This window comes from Panthera leo, chromosome B3 (genome assembly GCF_018350215.1).
Source record: "Panthera leo isolate Ple1 chromosome B3, P.leo_Ple1_pat1.1, whole genome shotgun sequence".
NCBI classification, from domain to species: Eukaryota; Metazoa; Chordata; class Mammalia; order Carnivora; family Felidae; genus Panthera; species Panthera leo.
Window position 1 is genome coordinate 59,373,774 of NC_056684.1, and position 26,500 is coordinate 59,400,273.

The 26,500-nt window shown below is 36.6% G+C and overlaps 1 protein-coding gene across 4 annotated transcripts in view; it reads right to left on the reverse strand.

Annotated features, from left to right (window-relative positions):
* The window catches only part of WDR76 (WD repeat domain 76), a 61,280-nt gene that overhangs the window by 14,361 nt on the left and 20,419 nt on the right, over nt 1-26,500 (reverse strand). For 3 of the 4 annotated variants that reach the window (XM_042942176.1, XM_042942174.1, XM_042942177.1), the window contains 5 exons: nt 21,614-21,740; nt 19,588-19,689; nt 19,447-19,490; nt 18,246-18,399; nt 4,864-5,058 (listed from right to left, as the gene is read on the reverse strand). In XM_042942176.1, the coding sequence (XP_042798110.1) occupies nt 4,864-5,058; nt 18,246-18,399; nt 19,447-19,490; nt 19,588-19,689; nt 21,614-21,740 (622 nt within the window). The remainder of the gene's footprint in view (nt 1-4,863; nt 5,059-18,245; nt 18,400-19,446; nt 19,491-19,587; nt 19,690-21,613; nt 21,741-26,500) is intronic. The other variant, XM_042942175.1, reaches the window with a different exon arrangement.

Genomic DNA, 26,500 nt, shown 5'->3' on the forward strand with positions numbered 1-26,500 from the left:
AATATCAACCCACATAAAAGGAGAAATGCTCAGCAATACAGTAATAGTAGGAGACTTTTTAATACCCCCACTTTACACCAATGGATAAATCATCCAGGTAGAAAATCAGTAAGGAAACTGTGTCTTGGAACTGTACAATAGACCAGACTGACTTAACAGATGTACACAAAACACTTTCTCTAAAACCAACAGAATACACATTTTTTTCAAGTACACATGCAATATTCTCCAGGATAAATCATGTTAAGACACAAGACTCGATAAATGTAAGAAAACTGAAATATCAAGCATCTTTTCTGACAGTATGAAACTATTAATTATCAGAAAAAAAAAAAACTAGAAACAACACAAACACATAGAAGCTAAATAACATGCTACTAAGCAATCAATGGATCAATGAAGAAATCAAAGAGGAAGTAAAACACACATGGAAACAAATGAAAATGAAAAAACAATAATCCATTATCTCTGGGATACAGCAAAAGCTGTTCTAGGGGGGAAATTTGTAGCACTACAGGCCTACCTTAAACAAGAAAAACCTTGAATAAACAATCTAACCTTATTCCTAAAGGAACTAGAAAAAGACGACACACAAAGCCAAAGCCTAAAGTTAGTAAAAGGAAGAAGATAAAAAAGACCAGAAGGGAAATAAATGAATACACGCTTAAAAAAGAAAACAAAAACAAAAAAGATCAATAAAGCCAAGAGATGGTTCTTTGAAAAGATATGTAAATCTGATAAACCTTTAGCCTGACTCATCAAGAGAAAAAGGGAGGACTCAAATAAATAAAACCAGAAACAAAAAAAAAGTAACAACAGACACCACAGAAATACAAATAATTGTAAGAGACTACAAAAAATTATACGCCAAAATATCAGACGACTTAGAAGAAATGACTAAATTCCTAGAAACATAATTTTCCTAAACTGAATCAGGAAGAAACAGAAAATCTGAACAAACCAATTACTAGTAACAAAATTGAATTAGTAATCAAAAAACTCAACAAACAAAAGTTCAGGACCAGATGGATTTACAGATGAATTCTACCAAACATTTATTTTTTTTAATGTTTATTTATTTCTTTTGAGAGAGAGCATGCATGCACATGCACAAGTTGGGGAAGGGCAGAGAGAGAGAACCCCAAGCAGGCTATGTGCTATCAGTGCAAAGCCTGACGCAGGGCTCAATCTCACCAACCATGAGGTCATGACCTGAGCCGAAATCAAGAGACAGATATTTAACTGACTGAGCCACCAGGCACCCCTGAATTCCACCAAACTTTTAAAGAAAAGTTAATACCTAGTCTCCTCAAACTGTGCTAAAACAGAATAGGAAGGAAAGCTTCCAAATACATTCTACAAGGCAAGCAAAACCAAAGCACTACAGAAAGAAAACCGTAGGCCGATATTCCTGATGAACACAGATACAAAGAGCCCTCAGCACAACAGTAGTATACCATATTAAACAGTACATTAAAAGGATTATTTACCACAATCAAATGGGATTTATTCTGGGGATGCAAGGATGGTTCACTGTCTGCAAACCAATCAACATGATACACATTAATAAAATAAAGGATAAAAAATCATATCATCTCAATAGATGCAGAAAAAGCATTTTATAAAATTCAACATCCATTCATGATAAAAATTCTCAACTAAGTGGGTTTAGAGAGAACATACCTCACCACAATAAAGCCTATATATAGCAAACACACACCTAATATCACCCTCAATGGTGAAAAATTGAGTTTTTTCTCTAAGATTAGAAACAAGACAAAGATGTCCACTCTCATCAGTTTTATTCAACATAGTACTTGGAAGTCCTAGCCACAACAAGCAGACAAAAAGAAATAAAAGGCATCCAAATTGGTAAGGAAACCATAAAACTGTCACTGTTTGCAGATGACATGATACTATACATAGAAAACCCTAAATACTCCACCAAAAACTACTAGAAGTACTAAATGAACTCAGGAAAGTTACAGAATGCAAAATTAATATACAGAAATCTGTTGCATTATATTACAACTAATAATAACAAAGTAGCAGAAGGAGAAATTAAGAAAATAATTCTATTTGATCCACCTGGGTGGCTTAGTCAGTTAAGTGTCCAACCCTTGATTTTGGCTCAAGGCATGATCTCACAGTTCATAAGTTCGAGCCCTGTGTCGGGCTCTGCACTGACAGTGTGGAGCCTGCATGGGATTCTCTCTCTCTCTCCTTGTCTCTCTGCCCCTCCCCCACCCCCAATGTGTCTCTCTCTCTCTCTCTCTCTCTCTCAAATAAATAAAACTGAAAAAAAAATGTTTAAAAAGAAAACAAATCCATTTATAGTTACACCAAAAAGAATACTTGGGAATAAATTTAAGCAAGGAGGTAAAAGACCTGTACTCTGAAAATTAGAAAACAATGATCAAAGATATTGAAGATGACACAGACAAATGGAAAGATACACCATACTCACGGACTGAAAGAACCAATAGTGTTAAAATGTACATACTAACCAAAGCAATTTACAGATTCAATGCAATCCCTATCAACATACCAACAGCATTTTTCACACAACTAGAACAAATAATCCTAAAATTTGTATGGAACCATAAAAGAACCTAAATAGGCAAAGCAATCTTGAGAAAGAACAGAGATGGGGGTATCACAATCCCAGATTTCAAAACATATTACAAAGCTATAATAATCAAAACAGTACGGGACTGAGACAAAAATAGATCCATCGAGCAGAATAGAGAGCCCAGAAACAAACCCATGCTTATATGGTCAATTAGTCTATGACAAAGGAGGCAAAAACACACAATGGGGGAAGACAGTCTCTTCAATAAATGGTGCTGGGAAAACTGGACAGCTACATGAAAAATAAGAAACTGGACCACTTTCTGACACCATACACAAAAATAAACCCTAAGTGGGGTGCCTGGCTGGCTCAATTGGTAGAGCATACTATGCCTGATCTTGGGGTTATGAGTTCAAGCCCCATATTGGCTGTAGAGCTTACTTTAAAAATTAATTAATTAAAAAGTAATAAACTCAAAATGGATTAAAGACTTAAATGGGAGATCTGAAACCATACAACTACAAGAAAACACAAGGAAGTAATCTCTTTGGCATGAGACTCAGAAACATTTTTCTACATATGTCTCTTACAGTGGGGGAAACAAAATAAAAAATATTAGGACTACATCAAAATAAAAAGCTTTTGTACAGCAAAGGAAATCATCAAAAAAATGAAAAGGCAACCTAATGATTGGAAAAGATATTTGCAAACAGTATACCTGATAAAGTGTTAGTATCCAAATTATATAACAACCCCAAAACTTCCCCAAGTAATCCAATTAAAAATGGGCAGAGGACATGAACAGATACTTTTCCAAAGACATGGAGATAGCCAACAGACCCATGAAAAGATGCTCAACATCACTAATTATCAGGGAAATGCAAATCAAAACCACAATGAGATATCACCTTATACCTGTTAGAATGACTACTATCAAAAATACAAGAAATAACAAGTATTGACAAGGATGTGGAGAAAAAGGAACCCTTGTGCACTGTTGGTCGGAATAAATTATACAGCCATTGTACTAAACAGTATGCAGTTTCCTCAAAAAACTAAAAATAGAAAAACCCTATGATCCAGTAATCCTACTAGTATTTACCCAAAGAAAATGAAAACACTAATTCAATGGGGTGCCTGAGTGGCTCAGCTGGTTAAGTCAGACTCTTGATTTCAGCTCAGGTCATGATCTTATGGTTCACGAAATCAAGCCCTGCAGCAGGCTCTGCGCTGCCAGCACAGAGCCTGCTTGGGATTCTCTCTCTCCTTCTCTCTCTGCCCTTCCCCAGCTCACACACAGGATGCTCTGTCTCTAAATAAATAAATAAACATTAAAAAAAATTACCACTAATTTGAAAAGATTTACGTACCCTTATGTTCATTACAGCATTATTTATAAAAGTGAAGATATGTAAGCAACCTAAATGTCCATTGATAAATGAACAAAGATGTGGTGAGTGTGTGTATATCCATACATACACACACACACACACACACACACACAAATGGAATATTACTTAGCCATAAAAAAAGAATGAGATCTTGCCATTTGTGACAACATAGATGGACCTAGAGGATATTATGCTAAGTGAAGTAAGTCAGACAAAGAAAGTGTATGATTTAAGTTATACAGCATCTAAAAAACAAATGAACAACAACAACAAAAAACCAGAAACAGACCCAGAGAACAAACTGGTGGTTGTCAGAGGGGTGGGGTGGGGATGAGAGAAAGGCAAAATAAATGAAGAGGAATGGCAGATACAGGCTTCTAGTAATGTAATGAATATGGGAATAAAAATGGATAAAATGTACAGCATAGAGAATATAGTCAATTGTATTGTAATAGCTGTGCAGGCTGACAGATGGTATCTATACTTGTGGTGAGCATAGCATAATGTATACAGTTGTTGAATCACTGTTATACACCTAAAACTAATGTAATATTGTGTGTCAACTATACTTTAATCAAAAAACAGTAATACAAAATAAAATATTTTTGCAAAGATTAAAAAATAATTAAGAGCAAATACTTACGTGCCTGGCTGGATCATCTAACCACTTTATCTAAATTAAATCATTTAACCCTCATGACAACCCTATTAGGTAAAAACTTCCAAGGTCATACAAGTAGTAACAGATGGTCTGGGTTTCAAACTTAAGCAGTGCAGTTCTAAAATTCCTACTCTGTACCACTTCACCCATTCTGATTGGTATAATAATCATTCATGTGTCATTTCATAAATAATCCAGAATATTATCTCAAGCCAACATGTAAACACATTAACATTTACCTCTTCAAAAATAGCCCTTGAAAAATCCCCACAGCGTAATGTGCCATCATAGCTCAGTGAGAGTATGTGAGCCGGATTGGCAGGTGAGAAGTAAAGACAGCTAACTGGCTGACTGTGGGGTTGAAAAACATAAATTCCATCTTCTTCAGATTGGTGAGTCTGGAAGAGAGTTGAGGGCAGGGAGATAGACAAAAACTAGTGAAAAGTAGCAACACTTTCTGTCATTAAACTATTTATGTTTGTATTACTTCTTAGTCTATAATTATACCCACCCTCCCATTCAGAAAGTCAGAACTAACAATGTCATATTATCACTAAATTACTTTTTTCTAATTTTTAATCCAATGATATTGTCACATTTATTTTAACCATTTCCAGCTTTTGCAAACTACTTTTTCATAATGCAGAAGGGAAAAGAATTATAGTTTATTATGACTTTAGTTCATGAAATCTCAAGAAATGAGAAATCTACTCTTTATTTCACATTCAGCATAATTCCCTTCTACTAAAAACAGTATAACTACCATTACTACTTTATCTCTTCAGTATGCTTCTATATATCATTCTCAGCACAATTTTCATAAGGTTATTTGGTCCTGGCACAAAGTGATAATTTTAAAAATACGTTATCCCCTAAATACACCATGAAAATGCATGTATTTCAATTCCACATTAATATTATTACTACTGGGGCTCCTGGGTAGCTCCATCAGTTGAACATCTGACTCTTGATTTCGGCTCAGGTCATGATCCCAGGGTCATGGGATCGAGCACCACGTGGAACCCTGTGCTAAGTGTGGAGCCTGCTTAAGATTCTCTCTGTCTCTGTCTCTCTCTCTCTCCCTCTGCCCCTCCCTGCTTGCACTCTCTCTCTAAAAAAAAAAAAAAAAAAAAAAAAAAAAAAAGTAGTATTATTACTACTTCTAGGGATTATCCTTTTCACAGGTGGATTACCAACTACTAAATCATCACTTCTCAGATCTGGATAAATTATGTTACTATGCCATATGTCATAGTACGAACCAGACCAACTGTCCTCTCCAAATTTGGCTTAATTTGCTCTGAAATATTCAGGCATTTTTGTTTTCTTCTTTTTTTATTTTAAACTTAAACAGAATTTTTTAAAAGGAAAGGGAGGGAAAAAATTATAATCACATACACTCCTCCTCCTATCTAGAGTTAACCACTGTTAATATCCTCACATATTTGTTTATAGTGTTTATTTTTAGAACAAAACTCTCCATTGTTATAAATAACAATACAGAAATGTAGAAAGACAGTAACTATTAAAAATTACTGCAAATCCGGGGCAGCTGGGTGGCTCAGTCGGTTAAGCTTCCGACTTTGGCTCAGGTCATGATCTCACAGTTCGTGAGTTCGAGCCCCGCGTCAGGCTCTGTGCTGACAGCTCAGAGCCTGGAGCCTGCTTCGGATTCTGTGTCTCCCTCTCTCTCTGCCCCTCCCCTGTTCATGCTCTGTCTCTCTCTGTCTCAAAAATAAATAAAAAACATTAAAAAAAATTTTTTAAAAAATTACTGCAAATCCAGAATTAACTAAAATGATCATTAAAATACTAAGCTATCATTATAGATATCTCTGTATGTACTTAGACAAATAGAATGACAAAGAAATTTAGAAAAAAATAAGACCATGCTATATATGCCATTTTTCATAGTATTAAATTAAACTATACTTCAAAGTAATAAAAGAAAATCAGGCTGAAGTAGTTTTTGAACTTCAAGCACAGCTGATCCTTGAACAAGAGGTTAAGAGCACCAACCCACCATGCAGTTGAAAATCCCATGTATAACATTTGACTACCCAAAAACTTAACTACTAATAGCCTACTATTGACCAAGATCCTCAATAATAACACAGTGAACTAACATATTTTATAGGTTATGCATATTATATGCTGTACTTTTACAATACAGTAAGCTAGAGAAAAGAAATGTTAATAAAATCATAAGAAAAAGAAAATACATTCATAGTACTACACTTTTTTTCAATCCCACAAGTTTATGTCATCTGTTTATAAAATAAATCATCTGTCAGTACCTGTCAATATTGTCTTATATGATACAAAACACTATAGATATTATATACATATTACTAACATGACATCAAAAATAAAAACATAATATGAAAATGAAATTCATATTTACGTACAGGTACAACAATTCATGCATTGATAATGAAGTGGCAATATGGTTGCTTTATGGTAGCCTAGTGTAATCAATACAGTTGCTTCACAGTAGCCTAGCCTATACACTAATGGATTAATCCCTATAAAATTTTTATGAGATCCAGTATTACAGTCATATTCACAATGCAATATTGGAAATAGTTAAATTTTTTTAAAAATATCACTTACCTGTTTTAATAAGCTGATATGCAGTTGCTCCAATTTACAAGAGAAAAAGGTATACTGTATGGTAATGTAACTCTTTGAAAGCAAAATTATAAAGAAGCTAACAAATTATTAATTTTATATTAAATAGTACTCACCTTATGCCTATGTAAGGATAGGCTATCAACTTCCATACAAGTCTTGCACATGATGTTCTACACAATGACTACTTAGGCAATGATGATGATAAAGACACAAAAATGCTCATATATTTCTTGCTGTACAGGTCAAAGATTTTCACACAGAGAGACATGTATGTATACAACAGATAAGTTTATTAATTGTACAGCAGAATAATTATTTACTAAGTGGAAGTGGACCATCATAAAGGTCTTCATCTCATCATCTTCACGTTAAATAGGCTAAGGAGGAAGAGGAGGGGCTCAGGGGTAATAGCAACAGAAGGGGTGGACGAGGTAGTAGAGGTAGAAGGGGAGGCAGGAGAGGCAACACACTGAGTGTAACTTTATGGAATATATCATAACTTCTGTCTGGCTTGTTTTTTCATTTCTCTAAAAAGGTTTCTATATTGTACCAATATTTCTTCCAACATTTGCTTTAGTTACAGTGCCCGTACCATAGAAGGGTCCACATCATAAAAGAAGTCAAAAGCAGTCTTGAACAATTAGAATGCTTCTGCCAGATTGTCTAATGTCAATTTATTTTCTAGCACTGCTTCAATCATCTGGGACTGGTTCAGAAGCATTCCTCTCCATCAAGCACTCTTCTATTAATTCCTCTCGGGGGGCATCTATTAGCTGTTGAATTCCTCCAAGATCCACATCCTGAAACCTTTCACACTAACCATTTTTGCCATAACCACAATCTGTCATCATTTCCTTGACTGTCTCTGTCATAAATCCTGTGAAGTCATGTACAACATCTGGACAGTTTTCTCCAGCAGAAATTTATTCTTTCAGGCTTGACTGTTTTCATGGCTTTTTCTGTCACAATAGTGGCATCTTCAATGGTGTTCTCATTCTTGATTTTCAGATGTTTTTTCTGCTGGGGTTCTCTTGGTGGTGTGGACAATCTTTTCTATAGAGTACCATGTGTAATGAGCCTTCAAAGTCCTTAATGACCCCCTGATCTAGAGGCTGAATTAGAGACAGTGTTTGGGGGCAACATTTTGATGCCTTGGGTTCTGGGTAGCCAGGGACATTGCCCAACATCGAAAGAACTTTAAAAGGCAGTACCTTACTGGCAAGGTACTTCCTGACCTCAGGGAGAAAGCATCGGTGATCCAGAAATGGGCTCTTGTTTCCACGACCTCCTGTTGTACAGCCAAAAAACTGGCTGCTGGTATTTATCTTTTCCCTTTGAGGGTGAGGATTAGCAGCTTTATAGAGAATGGCAGTCCTGATCACAATGTATTTGCACAGTAGAGTTAGCCTATTCCTTTGTGCCTTAAATCTGGTGCTCATTTCTCTTTCTTACTAATAAATGTCCTTTGTGGCTTTTTTTTTTTTTTCCAGAATGCACTTTCCTCTGCATTAGAAACCAGTTCAAGCAGATATTCTTTCTCAGCATTTTTCTTAATGGTGTCTGGGAACTTGTCTTCAGTCTTGGATCAGCGGAAGCTACTTCTCCTGTTATTCTAACGTTTTTAAAGCCAAACTTCTTTCTAAAATTATCAAACCATCCTTTGCTGGCATTAAATTCTCCAGCTTTCTATCTTTCACCTTCCATTTACTTTGTCATATGATGACTTCAATTTTCCTCGAGTCATATCAGTCTACAGGTATGCATTTCTTAGAGCAATCCTACACCCACATAAAAGCTGCATCTTCAGATAAAAAGGTATTTTGCAAAAAGTACAAGGTTTTCACACTTGCTGGAATAGATGCAGTAACAGCTTTACAATTTTTTTTCTTTTTTTTTTTTTTTACAACAGTCCTTATGCTAGATCCATTTATCTTGAAATGCCAGGCAACTGCAGCTGCAGACCTCAATTTATAGTATTTATCAAGCAATTCAACTTTTTCCTGTACTCTCCTGAATATTCCCCACTTCTTGGGAGCACTTTCCAGAATCACTAGTGGTGCTTTGTAGGAGTCCTATGATGTTTTTCAAGGTGTACAGTATTGCACTAAACACAGTGAAAAATATGCAAGAACCCCAAGAGATCACTTTTTACTATGATACACAATTTACTAAAGATAAAATGTTCACATGGAGATGATTAGCATTTTAACTAGATACTTGCTATAATTAAGCTCACCACAATAGCAATAGGATAGCTAGGAAATCATTATTCGAGTAGTACAGTAGTACAGCAGTTAATTTTCCGCAGTTACTACTTAATACCACATCTTTATGTTTGTTTACATTTCTCTCGACTGTGAATGGCACCACATATGGTCTGTAAGTGTTGAAGTTTTAATAAATTTTAACTTATAATAGATTTGTGTATATTTTATGGTAGTAAGTGATAAAATAGACTAGTGTCTACATATATGTTATACATTCATGACATACCTTTATCTTTTCAATATTTCTAAGCTATGTGGTTCATCTGAAAGTTTTTTCAAGTTATCGCAAATCTCCAAAAAAATTTCAATATATTTGCTGAAAAAAAATCCATGTATAAGTGGACCCACACAGTTCAAATTGTGTTAAGGGTCAAATGTATTTCTTTACAGGTGCTATTTCCTAAAAAGGACAAAGTAGAGGCGTTTGGGTGGCTCAGTCAGTTAAGCGTCTTTTTTTTTTAAATATTTATTTAGAGAGATCACAAGTGGGGGAGGGGCAGAGAGGAGAGACAGAATCCCAAGCAGCCTCCAGAGCATCAGCGCAGAGCCCAATGCAGGGCTTGAACTCACCAACAGTGAGATCATGACCTGGGCTGAGATCAAGAGTCAGACATTTAACCAACTGTGCCACCCAGGCACCCCAGGCATCCAGCTCTTTGATTTTGACTCAAGTCATGAGATTAAGCCCCATGTGGGTCTCCATGCTGGGTGTGGAGCCCACTTGAGATTCTCTCTTTCCCGCTCTCTAGCCCTTTTTTTTTTTTTTTTAAGAGGTGGGGGAGTATAAAACATGAAGCAGGAGCAGTCATTATGCTTTCTTATTTTTTCAACTATGTCCCAATTTTAGATATTTTCTATTGATTGAGAGCATTATTTTCATCCCTTCTCCAATCTCCCCTGTCTCCATGTCTATATTATATACTATTATTTTTATTTTGTCCAGGTTGATAACACTTATATCCACTTCTATAAACATAATTTGTATAGCTGTTTAAGATTAGTTCTACATTTAAATGGATTCAATGCTCATCACCAATTCTTTTGTGAAACTTCTCTGTTCCTGATTTTTTAATCCTGATTTACTCTTAATTGGCTAAGACTTACTGTGAAGTGGTTTTTTTTCCAGATGAACTCCCAGGTCTTGAATTTCTTGAGTTTTTTCACATGTGAGAATACCTACCAGCTGCCTTTAACTAGAACAATTATCTTGGGCTGCTAAGTATTCCAGGCCACACTTCCTTCCCTCAGAACCTTGTAGACATTACATGAAATGTTGCTGTAGAAAACAGAAAAGCTAGACTTCTCCCCTTGAATATAATTTTTCTGCCTAAAGAATTCTTTACCCTCTATGTTCCAAGTTTTCCTAAAACATGGTATAACATTCAATCTGCCAACTCAATTCTCTTTTCAGAAGAATTCTCTTTTGGGGGCGCCTGGGTGGCTCAGTCGGTTCAGCATCCGACTTCCACTCGGGTCACGATCTCACAGCTTGTGAGTTCGAGCCCTGCATGGGGCTCTGTGGTGACAGCTCAGAGCCTGGAGCCTGCTTCAGATTCTGTGCCTCCCTCTCTCTCTGCCCCAACCCACTCACTTTCTGTCTCTGTCCCTCTCAAAAATAATAAACATTTAAAAAAATTTTAAAAAGAAGAATTCTCTTTGAATATATTTGCTGTTTCACTGTTGGGTCATCTTTGATGGTCTTCCCTTACCACTGGCTTGTCTGTGTTTATGATTACCTCAAGTCTTTAATGTCTACAATTTTCAATGATGTCTATTCTGTTCCTTGCTTTTGTCTAATTTATTAGTTTCACTGATCTTCAGTTTGTTTCCTTAGTTCTGCAATATCCTTTTCCATCTCATTCTGCTGTTTTATCATCTTATCTTTAAGTATTATTTTACCAAATAATATTGTTATTAACTTGCTCCATAGCAGCACTGTCCAAAAAGAGCTTTCTAAGATAACAAAAATGTTATATGTAGGCACTATCAACATAGTATCCACTAGCCATGTATGGCTATTAGGCACTTGAAACAAGCCTAGTGTAACTGAAGAACTGAATTTTCTATTTTAATTGATTTAAATGTAAATAGTCTCTTAGGACCTGTGGCTACTATACGAAACAGTACAGTTCCACAATTTAAAGAAACTGAAGAGAATTTTCTTTCTTGCATTGAGTTATGTTTTTCTTCTAGACCTGTCTTTGCATGCTAGATTCTTTTGTTGTTTTTGCAGTAGTGTTTGTCTAGTTGTCATATCATTTCTTTTCATTTTCATCATGCTTGAATTGCTCTGTCCATGTTAAATGCTCTGATATAACATATTGACTCTTTCTCCCAGTATCTGATCAGTTCATTTTTTCCTCAGAAAAAGACGGGCTTTTCTGTAGCCAAGAAGAAGACAGAGGTGGATAGTTGGTTTCAGCTGAAAGAATATGCAATATTTGTTGGAATTCCTAGACTGTAATAGACTTTTGTCCATTATTCTATATATGATTTAGGGGCTCCTGGGTGGCTCAGTCAGTTAAGCATCCAACTCTTGGTTTCAGCTCAGGTCATCATCTCCCAGTTCATGGATTTGAAGCCCCATGTCAGGCTCTGCATGGACAGCTGCAGAGCCTGCTTGGGATTCTCTGCCTCCTTCTCTCTGCCCTTCCCCTACTGTCTATCTCTCCCTCTAAAAAATGAATAAATAAGTATTAATAAAGGGGGTGCCTGGGTGGCTCAGTCGGTTAAGCATCTGACTGTTAGTTTTAGCTCAGGTCATGATCTCATAGTTCATGAGTTTGAGCCCTGCATCAGGCTCTATGCCGGCAGTGCAGAGCCTGCTTTGGATTCTTTCTCTCTCCCTCCCTGTCTGCCCCTCTCTCTCTCTCTCCCTCTCTCTCTCAAATAAATACTTAAAAACAATTTTTTTAACATTTATAAGGATTTATACCACCTACCTGGCAGATTTAGTAGTAGCTTATACTACTCCCACAGACCAAGAAAATTTCCTTCATAGAGAATTAGTCCTACTATTAACAAACTTCCCCTGTTTTCTCCCCTTTCCCCTCAACAGCCATGTCCCTATTTCTCACTCAAAGGAGGAAAACTCTAAATGCCCACTCAATGTGTTCTCTCTAGTTTTGACAACATAGGTGAAAATCATCAGGGTTTGGTCAGTTACCAATATGGATTTTGGCTGTTAAGGCAAGGTAGAAGCTAAATCATGCTGTGCCCCACCCCCAGCTGAGCTACAGGATTTGTCCTTGGTGGCTAGTTTTTGAAGTGCACAGCATAAGTTATACTTCTTCCTTATTGCTGTAAGATTTTTTTTAAACTGACTTGACTGCTTTTTCTCATTCTTTGGGAAATTCCAATTGCCCATTTTAATCTGAATATACCAGGTTAAAAGTGCTTTTAGGGGTGCCTGACTGGATCAGTCAATGGAGCACACAACTCTTAGTCTCAGGGTTGTGACTTCGAGCCCCATGCTGAGTATGGAGATTACTTAAAAATAAAATATTAAACAAAAAGAGTGCTTCTAACTACTTTAAACCTAATTGAATACAGGACCAGTTTGTTTTGAGCCTAGAAATGACTATCTGTGTACACTGAATTGGAATAGGAAAATTGGAAGTACAAATACCAATTCAGACCAGTATGGTAATTCTAAAAGAGGACATGGGGCCCTGGCCCAACATAATGGCAGTAAGGATGGAAAGGGGCAAAAGCATTAAAGGACTTTATTAGACACAAGGAACGAGTGAGGACCCAGCTTAAAACTCTTCAATGGCTTCCTATTGCTTTTAGGATAAAAACCAAAATTCTTGGGGTGCCTGGGTGGATCAGTCAGTTAAGCATCCGACTCTTAAATTTGGCTCAGGTCATGATCTCATGGTTCATGAGTTCATAGGATCAAGCCCTGTCTGAGGCTCTGTGCTGACAGTGTAGAGCCTGACTGGGATTCTCTCTCTCTCAAAACAAGTAAATAAACTTAAAAAAAATCTCATTCAAAGATATAGATAGATATAGATATAGATATAGATATAGATATAGATATAGATATAGATATATAGATATAGATATATAGATCTGGTCTCTACCCACCTCCACAGCTTCATCCTATTCCACTCATCCCTTGTGTCTATTCCTTTGCTGTCTATGCTCCAGCTACACAAGCAATTTTTCAGGTCTTTAAAAGTATCAGATAGGCCTCCTCCTGCTGCAGGTCCTTGACATGCTGTTCCCTTGTCTGAAATATTCTTTCCCTTTTCTTTACTTGGTCTATTGCTACTTAGCTTTCAAATCTCATCTCAATTCTCAGTTCCTCAGGGAAGGTTTCTTTCCCTGATCCTCCAAATTAGGCCAGCCCCCTGTCATTAACACTACTTTCCTTCAGTCCATTAAACACACTATATAATTCATTCCACTTATCAAGTATGTAATTACATATTTGGCCATTATTTCATTAATGCTGCATTTGCCACTAAATTCTAAACTGTAAGAGGGCAGAGACAATTTTTGCTCACAAATATCTAATATCTGGGGAATCATTAGAATATTACTCAGCACAAAATAATAAATGTGGAAACAATGAATAAATGGGTGAATGGGTAACTGAATAAACGGTAACAACTTTTGATTCTAGATGCAACTAGGAATCTGAAAGAAAGTTAAGAGGAAAAACAGGGGGTGTCAAGGCAATTCAATGGGGAAAGGATAGTCTTTTCAATAAATGACAACTGGATATTCATATACAAAAAAGTAAACTTGGGCCCTTACTTCACACCATATATAAAAAATAACTCAAATATCATCTCACACCAGTCAGAGTGGCTAAAATAAGCAAATCAGGAGACTAGAGATGCTAGAGAGAATGTGGAGAAACGGGAACCCTTTTGCACTGTTGGGAATGCAAACTGGTGCAACCACTCTGGAAAACAGTGTGGAGGTTCCTCAAAAAATTAAAAATAGATCTACCCTATGACCCAGCAATAAGCACTGCTAGGAATTTACCCAAGGGATATAGGAGTGCTGATGCACAGGAGCACTTGTACCCCAATTTTTACAGCAGCACTTTCAACAGTAGCCAAATTACAGAAAGAGCCTAAATGTCCATCAACTAATGAATGGATAAAGAAGTTGTGGTTTATATATACAATGGAATACTACTTGGCAATGAGAAAGAATGAAATATGGCCTTTTGTAGCAACGTGGATGGAACTGGAGAGTGTGATGCTAAGTGAAATAAGTCATACAGACAAAGACAGATACCATATGTTTTCACTCTTATGTGGATCCTGAGAAACTTAACAGAAGACCATGGGGGAGGGGAAGGGGAAAAAAAGAGTTACAGAGAGGGAAGGAGGAAAACCATGAGAGACTCTTAAAAAGTGAGAACAAACTGAGGGTTGATGGGGGGTGGGAGGGAGGGGACAGTGGGTCATGGGCATTGAGGAGGGCACCTGTTGGGATGAGCACTGGGTGTTGTATGGAAACCAATTTGACAACAAATTTCATATTAAAAAAAAAAAGAACTCAAGATGAATCACCAAACTAAATGTGAAAGCACATACTATAAAATTTTTAGAAAAAAACAGGAAAAACTCTTTAAGGCTTGAAGCTAGAGAAAGAATTCTTAAATATGACACCAAAAGCACAATCCATTTAAAATTTTTCATAAACTGGATATCATCTTTTGCACTTCAAAAGACAGCATAAAGGAAATGAAGAAAAGCCAAAAACTACCAGAAATATTTGCAAAACACATCTGATAAAGAATTTGTATCTAGAATTTACAAACTCATAATTCAGTAAGACAAACAACCTAATAAAACATTAATAAAAGGGACACCTGGGTGGCTCAGTCAGTTGAGTGTCCGACTTCAGCTCAGGTCGTGGATTCAAGCCCCAAGTCAGGCTTTGTGCTGACAGCTCAGAGCCTGGAGCTCGCTTTGGATTCTCTCTCTCTCTCTCTCTCTCTCTCTCTCTCTGCACCTCTCCCCCGCTCACACTCTGTCTCTGTCTCTCTCTCAAAAATAAACATTAAAAAAAAATTTTAATTGATAAAAGATCTGAATAGCCATTTTATCAAAGATATCCAAATGGCATGAAAAGAGGCTCAACATTAGTCATTAGTCATATGCATCAAAACCACAATGAGATACCACTTCACACCCACCAGAAAGGCTATAATCAAAATGACATAAAATAATAAACATTGCTGAGCATGGGGGGAAATTGGAACCCTCATATTGCTGGTGGGAATATAAAATGATACAATCGTTTGGAAAGAAGTTTGGTAGTTCCTCAAAATGTTAACTAGTTGCCATATGACCCAGAACTCTGTCCCTGGATATCTACCCAAGAGAAATTAAAACACATTTCCAAACAAAAATGTGTACACAAATGTTTATACTAGCATTATTCAGAATAGCCAAAAAGTGGAAACAACCCAAATGTCTATCAAGTGATAAAATGAATCAACAAAATGTGGTATAGCAAACAATGGAGTATTGTCCAACAATTAAAAAAGAATGAAATACTGATACATACTAAAACATAAATGAACCTTGAAAACATTATGCTAAGAGAAAGAAATCAACATAAAAGACCACATATTGTATGATTCTATTTATATGACATGTCCAAAAAGGTCAAATTTAAGAAGATGTCCCTGGGTATAAGGGTAATTAGCTGGGAGATTAAATGTAATTAGCCAATAGGAATCTTCTAGGAATGACAAAAATGTTTTAAAGCTTGAGGGTGAAGTTACACAACTCACTAAACCTATTAAAAATCACTGGGTTAGGGGCACCTGGGTGGCTCCATTGGTTAAGCATGACTTCGGCTCTGGTCATGATCTCACAGTTCGTGGGTTCAAACCCTACAGCAGGCTCTGTGCTGACAGCTCAGAGCCTGGAGCCTGCTTCGGATTCTGTATCTCCCTCTCTCTCTGCTCTTCCCCTGCTTGTGCCCTGTCTCTCACTCTCTAAAAAATATCTATTAAAACAATTTTTTTAAATCATTAAGTTGTACTTTGAAATATGTGAATTTTGTAATATCTAAATTATACTTTGATAAAGTTAATTTTTTTAAAAAATTAGAGAGTTGGGACATGAGCACAGGGCAGCAAAAGTACTAGGTTTTAGACTTGCTCAAGCTGTTAATGTGACACAGCCAAAGATCTGGGAAATTTAGAAAGTTGTTAAGGATACCAGACTATATGGGGTACCTGTGTGGCTCGGTCGGTTAAGTGTCTGACTTCAGCTCAGGTCATGATCTCACGGCTTGTAGGTTCAAGCCCTGTGATGGGCTCTGTGCTGATAGACCAGAGCCTGGAGCCTGCTTCAGATTCTGTGTCTCCCTCTCTCTCTCTGCCCCTCCCTCGCTCTCTCTCTCTCTCAAAAATAAACATTTAAAAAAAAAAAAAAAAAAAGGATACCGGACTATAGAGACATAGTAATACAGATTTTGAAGTCACCAGGAAAGACATGACAAAGGGACTTTTCTACATATCTTCAACTCTGTACAGATTGATCTACCCTGAAAAGATCTTCACTTGACTATACTAATTCTCTATTTTTCCTTTTCAAAGTTCTTCTACCAATGGTATTTATCCACTGTTTTCATTTCTTCCACTACCCCATTATTTTTTATTCTCTCAAAGTCTGTGTTCCTTACCTCTTTGTTGAAGCTACTCTCTCAACTCACTAATGGTACCCCATTTTCAAAACCAATGGCCTTTTCTCTGCTTTCATTCTTTTTAACTTCTCTACAAGAAGCCCTGTCAAACTCCAATCCTTAAAACTCATCTCTTAGCTTGTACAACCTTATACTATTCTTAGTCCTCTTCCCACTTCTCTTCTATTTCATTTACCAGATACTTTTGCCTCCTACCCTCATTCACACCTTATCAAAATAAGGAAGTACCTTTTCTCCCAAAACAAGAGAGAACTTGGTTTTTATTTCTCTCTTCTTCTCACAAAATCTGTTAAGAAACAGGTCTTTGTTCTACTTTCCCAATTAAAAAATAAATTCAGAGAACGTTAACTTGGCTTTTCTCAATTTTGTAACTATCAAAAGCAATCCATGCAGAATTATACGTACAATGAGTGGAATTCAGTATCTGTGACTCATAAAAAAATGAATGGGATCATCCTAAGCATATCCCTGAAAAGATACTTTTTCCCATTTGGAAACTGTATTTTAAACATAAGTAGTAAACTAAGAACTTTGTATGATTTTTTCATATATACATTTAAAGTCGTTGGGGCGCCTGGGTGGCTCAGTCGGTTAAGCGTCCGACTTCGGCTCAGGTCACGATCTCGCGGTCTGTGAGTTCGAGCCCCGCGTCGGGCTGTGGGCTGGTGGCTCAGAGCCTGGAGCCTGCTTCCGATTCTGTGTCTCCCTCTCTCTCTGCCCCTCCCCCGTTCATGCTCTGTCTCTCTCTGTCTCAAAAATAAATAAAAAAACGTTAAAAAAAAAAAAAACTAAAGTCGTGACAGAGTTTCCTGGCAGTTAATTTATGTCCTGGTAACTAGTGATATTCAAACTAAAAATTTTAAAGTTCTAGAAAGCCAACTAAAATTTCCCCAGATCTCTAATGTCTGGAATCACAAAGCACAAAACTATAAATCTCAAGTAACATCTACAAACACATGGCTCTAGGCTATTCTCCTGTAGACTATTTGTTTCAGTCAAACTTTATTGTCTTCAAAAAATTAATAATAACTTACCAAATCCCAAAGTCCAACTTGCCCAGATTTGGCCCCAGCTGCCACCAAAGTTCTAATTTCTGATGGGTGGAGAGCCACAGAGAGTATTGGGCCTTTGGTAACTTTATGAACAGTATCTTCATTAATGACCATGCCATTTAAATTGGCTTTATAGCTGAGAAAACAATTAAATTTTAGAAGTAAAGCCAATCAATAGTGAAAATAACTAAAACATAACTCAAAAAAAAAGAAAAGAAAAAAGACACAGTAAATAAATAGTTAATCTCCTAGTAACCAAGGAAATCAAATTAAAAAATGGGATACTATTCTTCACTTATAAAAGGTAGCAGGCTAGTCAAACATATACATTCGTTAATAGTGCTAGTGGCAGAGTAAATTCATATAAAATTTTCAGAAAAAAAAAAAAAGATTTCAGAAAACAATTCAGCAATGTATGTCCATAATATTTGACTCAGTAATCTCACTTCTGGAATCTATCCTAAAGAACTAACACACTATCACATTTAAACACAAGCACATATATAACTAAATACACAACTAAACACACAAAACTAAATTGAAAATAATTCCAGGGGCACCTGGGTGGCTCAGTCGGTTAAGCATCCAATTCTTGATTTCGGCTCAGGTCATGATCTCACTATTTATGAGACTGAGCCCTACATCAGGCTCTGCACTGACAGTGCAGAGCCTGGTTGGGATTGTCTCTCTCCGTCTATCTCTATATTTATTAAATAAATTTTAAATAAAAAGAAAAAAAAAAGAATTCTAAATATCAGGAGAGGAAGAAGAGGTTAAGTAAATGCCACCTACTAAATAATATGCAATTAATCAATAAATTTAAAGACTTTAATAAATGTAACTATGTTAAAGAAAAAGCAGAATATAAACGTGTATATACATTAGAACATAATAAACTAAAAATGTATGTGTATTCATTCATTTATTAAACAATGAGTGAATACATATTAAGTGCCAGGCACCATTTTGGTTACTGAAACAAAATCCCTGCACTCATGAAGCTTATATCATAATGGTATTACATATGGCAATACCTAAAAGGAAACATACAAAAACAACAGTTGTTAGGTGGAAATATTATGGGTATTTTTTCCACCTCATTTTCAAAACCTCCTGTAATGGTATATAGTCTAACTTAAAGATTTCAGAAAATATAAAACAAAGACAAGGCATTTCAACTCACTTTTTAATGCTAGATAACTCCTTCTCAGTATTCTTAATACTTGTCTGCAACAATGAAAGAGACCAAAGTACTAAGTTAATATATATACTGAAATTTCCTTAACAGATAATTCTCAAAGCTATAAGCTCTCCCAAGTGATACCTTGCTCACTTCTGCCCAAGTCTGTAGGAATCCTTTAAACAGGTCGTTGTCATCATCTCGATTTTCAGGAGTCATTTCTAAAGGCCCAGGAGGTAACAAAGGCTGTTTTAAAAAATAAGAAAATCAAGAATAAAATGAGAAATAAAAAGGCCGATTGACTCTTGCTCTGCCCTGGAATGTTTTTCACTACTTTACTTTTGATACCAACAACATAGGTGACACATCAACAGTATCCAAAAATAATGTTCAATGAATGATTGCCAGGTATCCTGTAAGCTAATAATATATATTATCCCATTTAATACTCACAATAATCTAGTGAATGAGATACCACATTTTAAAGAAATTATAATGAAACTTAGAGAAGCTACCTTGTCCAAAGTTACACTGCCAAAAGAGGAGTTGACAGGAATTGGTTCAGAACAGTTCAATTTGTTACTCAGTTATTATTCTATGCCAGTGGGTTTTTTTAAGTTTATTTATTTATTTTTGAAAGAGAGAGAGAAAGAACGTGCACACTCAAGCGTGCCCGTGAGCGGGGAGGTCCAGAGAGAGAGAGAGAGAGAGAGAGAGAGAGAGAATCCCAAGCAGGCACTGCGCTGTCAGTGCAGAGCCCAATTCAGGGCTCAATCCTACAAACCATGAGATCATGACCTGAACTGAAACCAAGAGTTGGACCCTCAACCAACAGAGCCACCCAGGCACCCTGCCAGTGTTTTTTTATTTTTTTATTTTTATTTATTTATTTTTTTTAATTTTTTTTTTAACATTTATTTATTTTTGAGACAGAGAGAGAGCATGAACAGGGGAGGGTCAGAGAAAGAGGGAGACACAGAATCTGGAACAGGCTCCAGGCTCTGAGCTGTCAGCACAGAGCCCGACGCGGGGCTCGAACCCACGGACCGTGAGATCATGACCTGAGCCGAAGTCGGATGCTTAACCAACTGAGCCACCCAGGCGCCCCTGCCAGTGTTTTTTTAAATCCTAGGTTGTAACCCATGGATGGTGAAATCATTTCAATATGTTAAAACAAACAATGTTTTCATGAATGACAAAAGAATAGAGTCAAAAATACAAAATATACATCACATGCAGCAAGTTTAAGTATCATTTCACAAAAGTTCTGCTTTAGCTGTGTGGAATGAGTTCAATGTAAATACATTTATCATGAGTGAAACTTCAGGAAAATTGGAAAGCTACTCTTCCCAAGTACCTTAATTTGCAATTAGCTCCCAAAGCACCAGTCTAATTAGTGCTATCTTCCAATTTAGAATTAAGCACTTAGATATAAAGTATTAAAAACCATAGGTGTTCTTGAATAAAAAACATAATTATAATCTGATTTAGACAATAAACTTCGTAAATAAAACTCCTTCTACTCACTAAAAGTACAAAGTTATACCACAGCAAAGGGCTATCACTATTATAACATATTATTTATTATTAATAACATTAATACTACCATTTATTGATTACTTACTAAGCCCTTAACACAACAGAAGAAATTTTACAGATACTATTTCACTTAACCCCCTCAACACCCCTTTGAAGTTTCTATACTATTACCACTTTAAATATGGGGAAATGGGCTCAGAAAGGTTAAGTAATTTATCCACAATTCCACTGCAGGTAAGCTTGCAGAAATATAGAATCCAAACTAGTTTTTATGACTTTGAAATCTTAATCATTAAACTATAAACAGCAGTAGTAAATTAATGAAGTACGGGGGTGCCTGGTTGGTTAAGTATCTGACTCTTGATTTAGGCTCAGGTCATGATCTCACGGTTCATGAGATCCAGCCCCACATCAGGCTCTGCACAGACAGCTCTGACAGTGAAAGTCGGCTTGGGATTCTCTCTCTCTGCCTCCCTCCCACTCACACTCTCTCTCTCCCTCTCAAAATAAATAAACATTTTTTAAATTAAGTAAAAATTGAACATAAGTTAATGACTTTTTAATCTAGTTTCAAACACTTCAAATTTTTCACTATTTTATTGAGTAACATATTGTTTTTGCACTTTCTTACATTTTCATCTGCTATTAATGTCGGCTGGGTTGGGGTTGCTGGTAATGACACTCCTGAAGGATCTACTTTTAGTAATCTCATTGACCTTCTACATCCAGTCCCATTTTCTCTCTTCTTAGGCATTTTTCTAAGGGAGTGGGGAAAAAACTCAAGTTATAAAACAGTTATATGTACTTACTAATATTAAGGAGGTAACTTTTAGGAATGTATGTCACAGATACACTCACACATTACAAGGATGTATGCACATGACTACAATGACTTCAACTGGGCACTTATGACTTTTCATGCTTTTAAATAAAATCATAGATGTTCATCATGAGGAGGTGAGAGGTGTTAAAATAAATTATAACATACATCTCTAACAAAATAATATGCAACCATAAGAAAATTAAAATAGATCTTTGCATGATGATATGACATGAACTGTTAAGACGTAAGAAACAAAAACAAGGTCCACTACGTGTTGAATATGCTTCAACATATTTGTTTTTTTAGAAAAAGGTTATGTACACACATACATTTTTACATGCTAAGATTATCTATGGAAGAATATACATGAAACTATTAATAGTGGTTTCTTCTAGGGAGAAGGCCTGAAGAACGAAGGTCTAAAATGGAAAAGAGATTTAAATGTTTCATTGCATTTCCGTCCAAACAGTTTACTTTTTAAAATCATATAAATACCCTTTTTTATGCACTATTTTTTCATTTTAAAAAAGTAGTTCAGAACTTCCAGTTTCAATTTCCACATATAAGGAGCTTGAAAGTCATCATTCTGTCTTTTCAAGTAAAAATCTGAACAGATTAAAAAATCAACAACTCTTCTAGGTTCCTTACAAGGCAAGGACACAGTGCAAACTGCTGACCTCAATACTGGAGAGACAGAGAAATACAAGGAGTCATGGCTTACTGGAATAGAAAGTCAAGAACAGAAACCACAATGGGAACCAGTACAAAGGTAGGAAAACCTGAACTGTAATTGCCCAATTGATGGGGGCTCAGTGTGGACAAAAACCTGCACATGAGTCTTTATAGAAGCTTTATTCAGAACAGTCAAAACTGGGAAGCAGCCAAGATGTTCTCCACTAATTGAACAAATAAACTACAACACATCCAGACAATGGAATATTATTCAGCACAAAAAAAGAAATCAACTATCAAGCCATGAAAAGACATGGAGGAAAACTAATTGCATAATACTAAGAGAAAGAAGTCAATCTGAAAAGCTACATACTGTATGATCCCAAATACACCACATTCTGTTAAAGGCAAAACTACAGAGACAAAAAGATTCATAACTGCCACATTTGAGGGTGGTAAGGTGATGAATAAAGAGAACACAAGTAGTAAAAATACTCTATATATTGGGGCACCTGTGTGACTCAGTCAGTTAAGCATCCGACTTTGGCTCAGGTCATGATCTTGCAGTTCGTGAGTTTGAACTTGCATATCTTGCATATCATGATCTTGCTTGGGATTCTCTCTCTCTCTCTGCCCCTTCCCCACTTGCATGACTCTCTCCTCTCAGAATGAATGGATAAACTTTAAAAGATATGTGTGTGTGTGTGTGTGTGTGTGTGTGTATTATAAAGATGGATATGTCGTTATACATTTGTACAAACCCATACAATGTCCAAAACCATGAGTGAATTGTAAGACAAACAATGGACTTTAGGTAATTATAATGTATCAGTGTAGATTCATCCTTGGTAACAAATGTACCACTCCGCTGAATGATGTTGATAATGGGAGAGTTTATGCACGTGTGGGAGCAGAAGAATATATGGGAAATCTTTGTACCTTTCTCTCAATTTTACTGTGAAGCAATTCTTTAAAAATTCAGTTTTAAAAAATACCTTCAAGGGAGACCACCCCCACTATTTTGAGAGATTTACATCCAGGAGCTTGACTAGGTCTTCAGTAAATATGAGAAAAATCTCCTCATGCTTCCCAGAAGGGGAAGGGAAAAAGAACTACTCTGAAATACTCCTGCCCTTAGGAGAACAAGTTAACCAGAGCCTAACCTGCTGGAGTATTATCAGAGTCTACCCTGAGAGAAAGGAAATACCCAACTCCTGCCCACTTTTAGCATCTTCTCCCAACCAAGGTGGGATGGGGGGAGGAAACAAACTAAAACACTTGTGAAGTTCACTGTTAAGAGATACAGGTGTGCTAAATGACTGAGACCTAATCACAGGACTATAGAATGCTTTCTCTCCCCTCTCACACATTACTAATGACTAATTTACAAACTTCCTTTTTCCTCATACATCATATCATGTCCAGCTATCAAGAAAAAATCACAAGGCACAATGAAAAACAACATAATTTAAAGAGATAGAGCAAGCTTCAGAGCCATATATGGCAGGAATGTTGGAATTATCTGAACAGGAATTTAAAACAACTATGATTGATATACTAAGAGCTCTAACACATAAAAAAAAAAAAAAAAAAAAAAAAAAAAAAAAAAACACACCATGCAAGATAGGCAATGTAAGAAGAGAGATGGAAATCCTAAGAAAGAACCAAAAGAAATGCTAGAGATCAAAAACGCTAAAAGAAATGAAGTGTGCCTTTGATGAGCTCATTAGTAGACAAGACATGGCTGAGGAAAGAATCTCTGAGCGTGAGGTATTTCAACAGGAACCTCCAAAACTAAAAAGCAGGGAGAAGAAATAATGAAAAAAAAAACTGAACAGAATATCCAAGGACTATGGGATAATTACAAAAGGTGCAACATACACATAATGGGAATACCAGAAGGATAAGAAATAGAGAAAAACAAATGATATTTGACAAAATAGTAACCGAGAATTCCCCAAATTAATGTCAGACATCAAGTAACAGATCCAGGAAGCTCAGAGTACATCAAGCAAGATAAATGCCCCCCAAAAACTACACCTAAGGAATTCATTTCCAAACTATGGAAAATCAAAGAGAAAGAAAAAATCCTGAAAGAAGCCAGAAGGAAAAAAACATCTTACCTATAGCCAAAGATAAGAACTACACCCATACTCCAGTAAACTATGCAATCAAGAGAGTAGAGTAAAATATCTTAAGGGTTGAGAGGAGCACCTGGCTATCTCAGTGGGTAGAGCATACAACTCTTGATCTTGGAGTCATGAGTTCAAGCTTCACATTGAGGGTATAAATACATTGAGCTCAAGCCCCACATTGGGTATAGAGCTTACTTTTAAAAAACTGGGGCACCTGGGTGGCTCAGTTGGTTAAGTGTCTGACTCTTGATTTCGGCTCAGGTCATGATCTCATGGTTTGTGAGATTGAACCCTGCATTGGGCTCTGCACTGACAGCACACAGCCTACTTTGGGATTGTCTCTCCCTCTCCCTCCCTCCCCCCACTCCTTCTCCCTCTCTCTCTTTCTCAAAATAAATAAATAAACTTTAAAAAAAAATTAAAAGAATTTGTTGCCAGTACACATGCCTTACAAAAAAGGTTAAAAAAAGTTCTTTATAGGCACCTGGGTGGCTCAGTCAGTTAAGCATCTGACTTCGACTCAGGTCATGATCTCACTGGTCATGAGTTGAAACCCCACGTCAGGCTCTGTGCTGACAGCTAGGACCCTAGAACCTGTTCAGGTTCCGTCTCCTTCTCTCTCTGCCCCTCCCTCATTTGCACTCTCTCTCTCTCAAATATAAAACATAAACATTAAAAAAAATTTCTTTAGAGAGAAGAAAAACAGATCTGAAAATCAGATCCACCAAAAGGAGGATCAAAGAATGAATAAGGTAAAAAAAAAATTTTATTTTTCTCATTCTTAATTAGTAACAGCTAGCTCAAAATAACAATAGCAACAATGTGTTTAGTTATGTACCCTTATGTATATATCTTGTGTGTTGGTATACCAACATGTATATATACTTATGTATGCTTATACATGTGAAATGAATGACAGCAATGATACAAGGGACAAGAGGGAAGAATTAGGATTATTTTATTATTATAAGGTGCTCATACTATACCTCACTCACACCCTGAAGTGATATACTGTTTTTTTTTTTAATTTTTTTTTTTAACATTTATTTATTTTTGAGACAGAGAGAGACAGAGCATGAACGGGGGAGGGTCAGAGAGAGAGGGAGACACAGAATCCAAAACAGACTCCAGGCTGTGAGCAGTCAGCACAGAGCCCGACGTGGGGCTCGAACCCATGGACAGTGAGATTGTGACCTGAGCCGAAGTCGGACGCCCAACCGACTGAGCCACCCAGGAGCCCCAAGAAGTGATATACTGTTAATTGAAAATGGGTGGCTGGGGCAACTGGGTGGCTCACTCAGTTAAGGGTCCAACTCTTGATTTTGGCTCAGGTCATGATCTCACGGTTCACGAGTTCAAGCCCCAAGTCGGGCTATGCACTGTCAGTGTGGATCCTGCTTTTCATTCTCCTCTCCCTCACTCTGTCCCTCCCTCTCCCTCTCTCAGAATAAATAAACTAAAAAAAAAAAATTTTTAATGGACTTGGGGGGTGCCGGGGTGGCTCAGTCAGTTGAGTGTCTGACTCTTGATTTCAGCTCAGGTCATGATCCCAGGGTTGTGGGATCAAGCCCCCTGTGTCAGGCTCTGCGATAAATGTGAAGCCTGCTTGGGATTTTCTTTCTCTCTCTTCCCCCCCTCCTTTTGCCCCACTCTCTCTATATATAAAATAAAATAAAAATTTCTAATGGAAGTGAATTAGTTGTAGATTATACTGTAAACTCCAGGGCAATCACTAACAAAAAAAAACAGTAAAAAAAAATTGTAACTGATACACTAAGAAACAAGAGAAAATGGCATCATACAAAATGTTCAATTAAAACCATAAAAGGCAGAAAAATAGTGGAGACAAAAATAGGGGGAAAAAAACAAGGGCAATAAGTAGTAAACA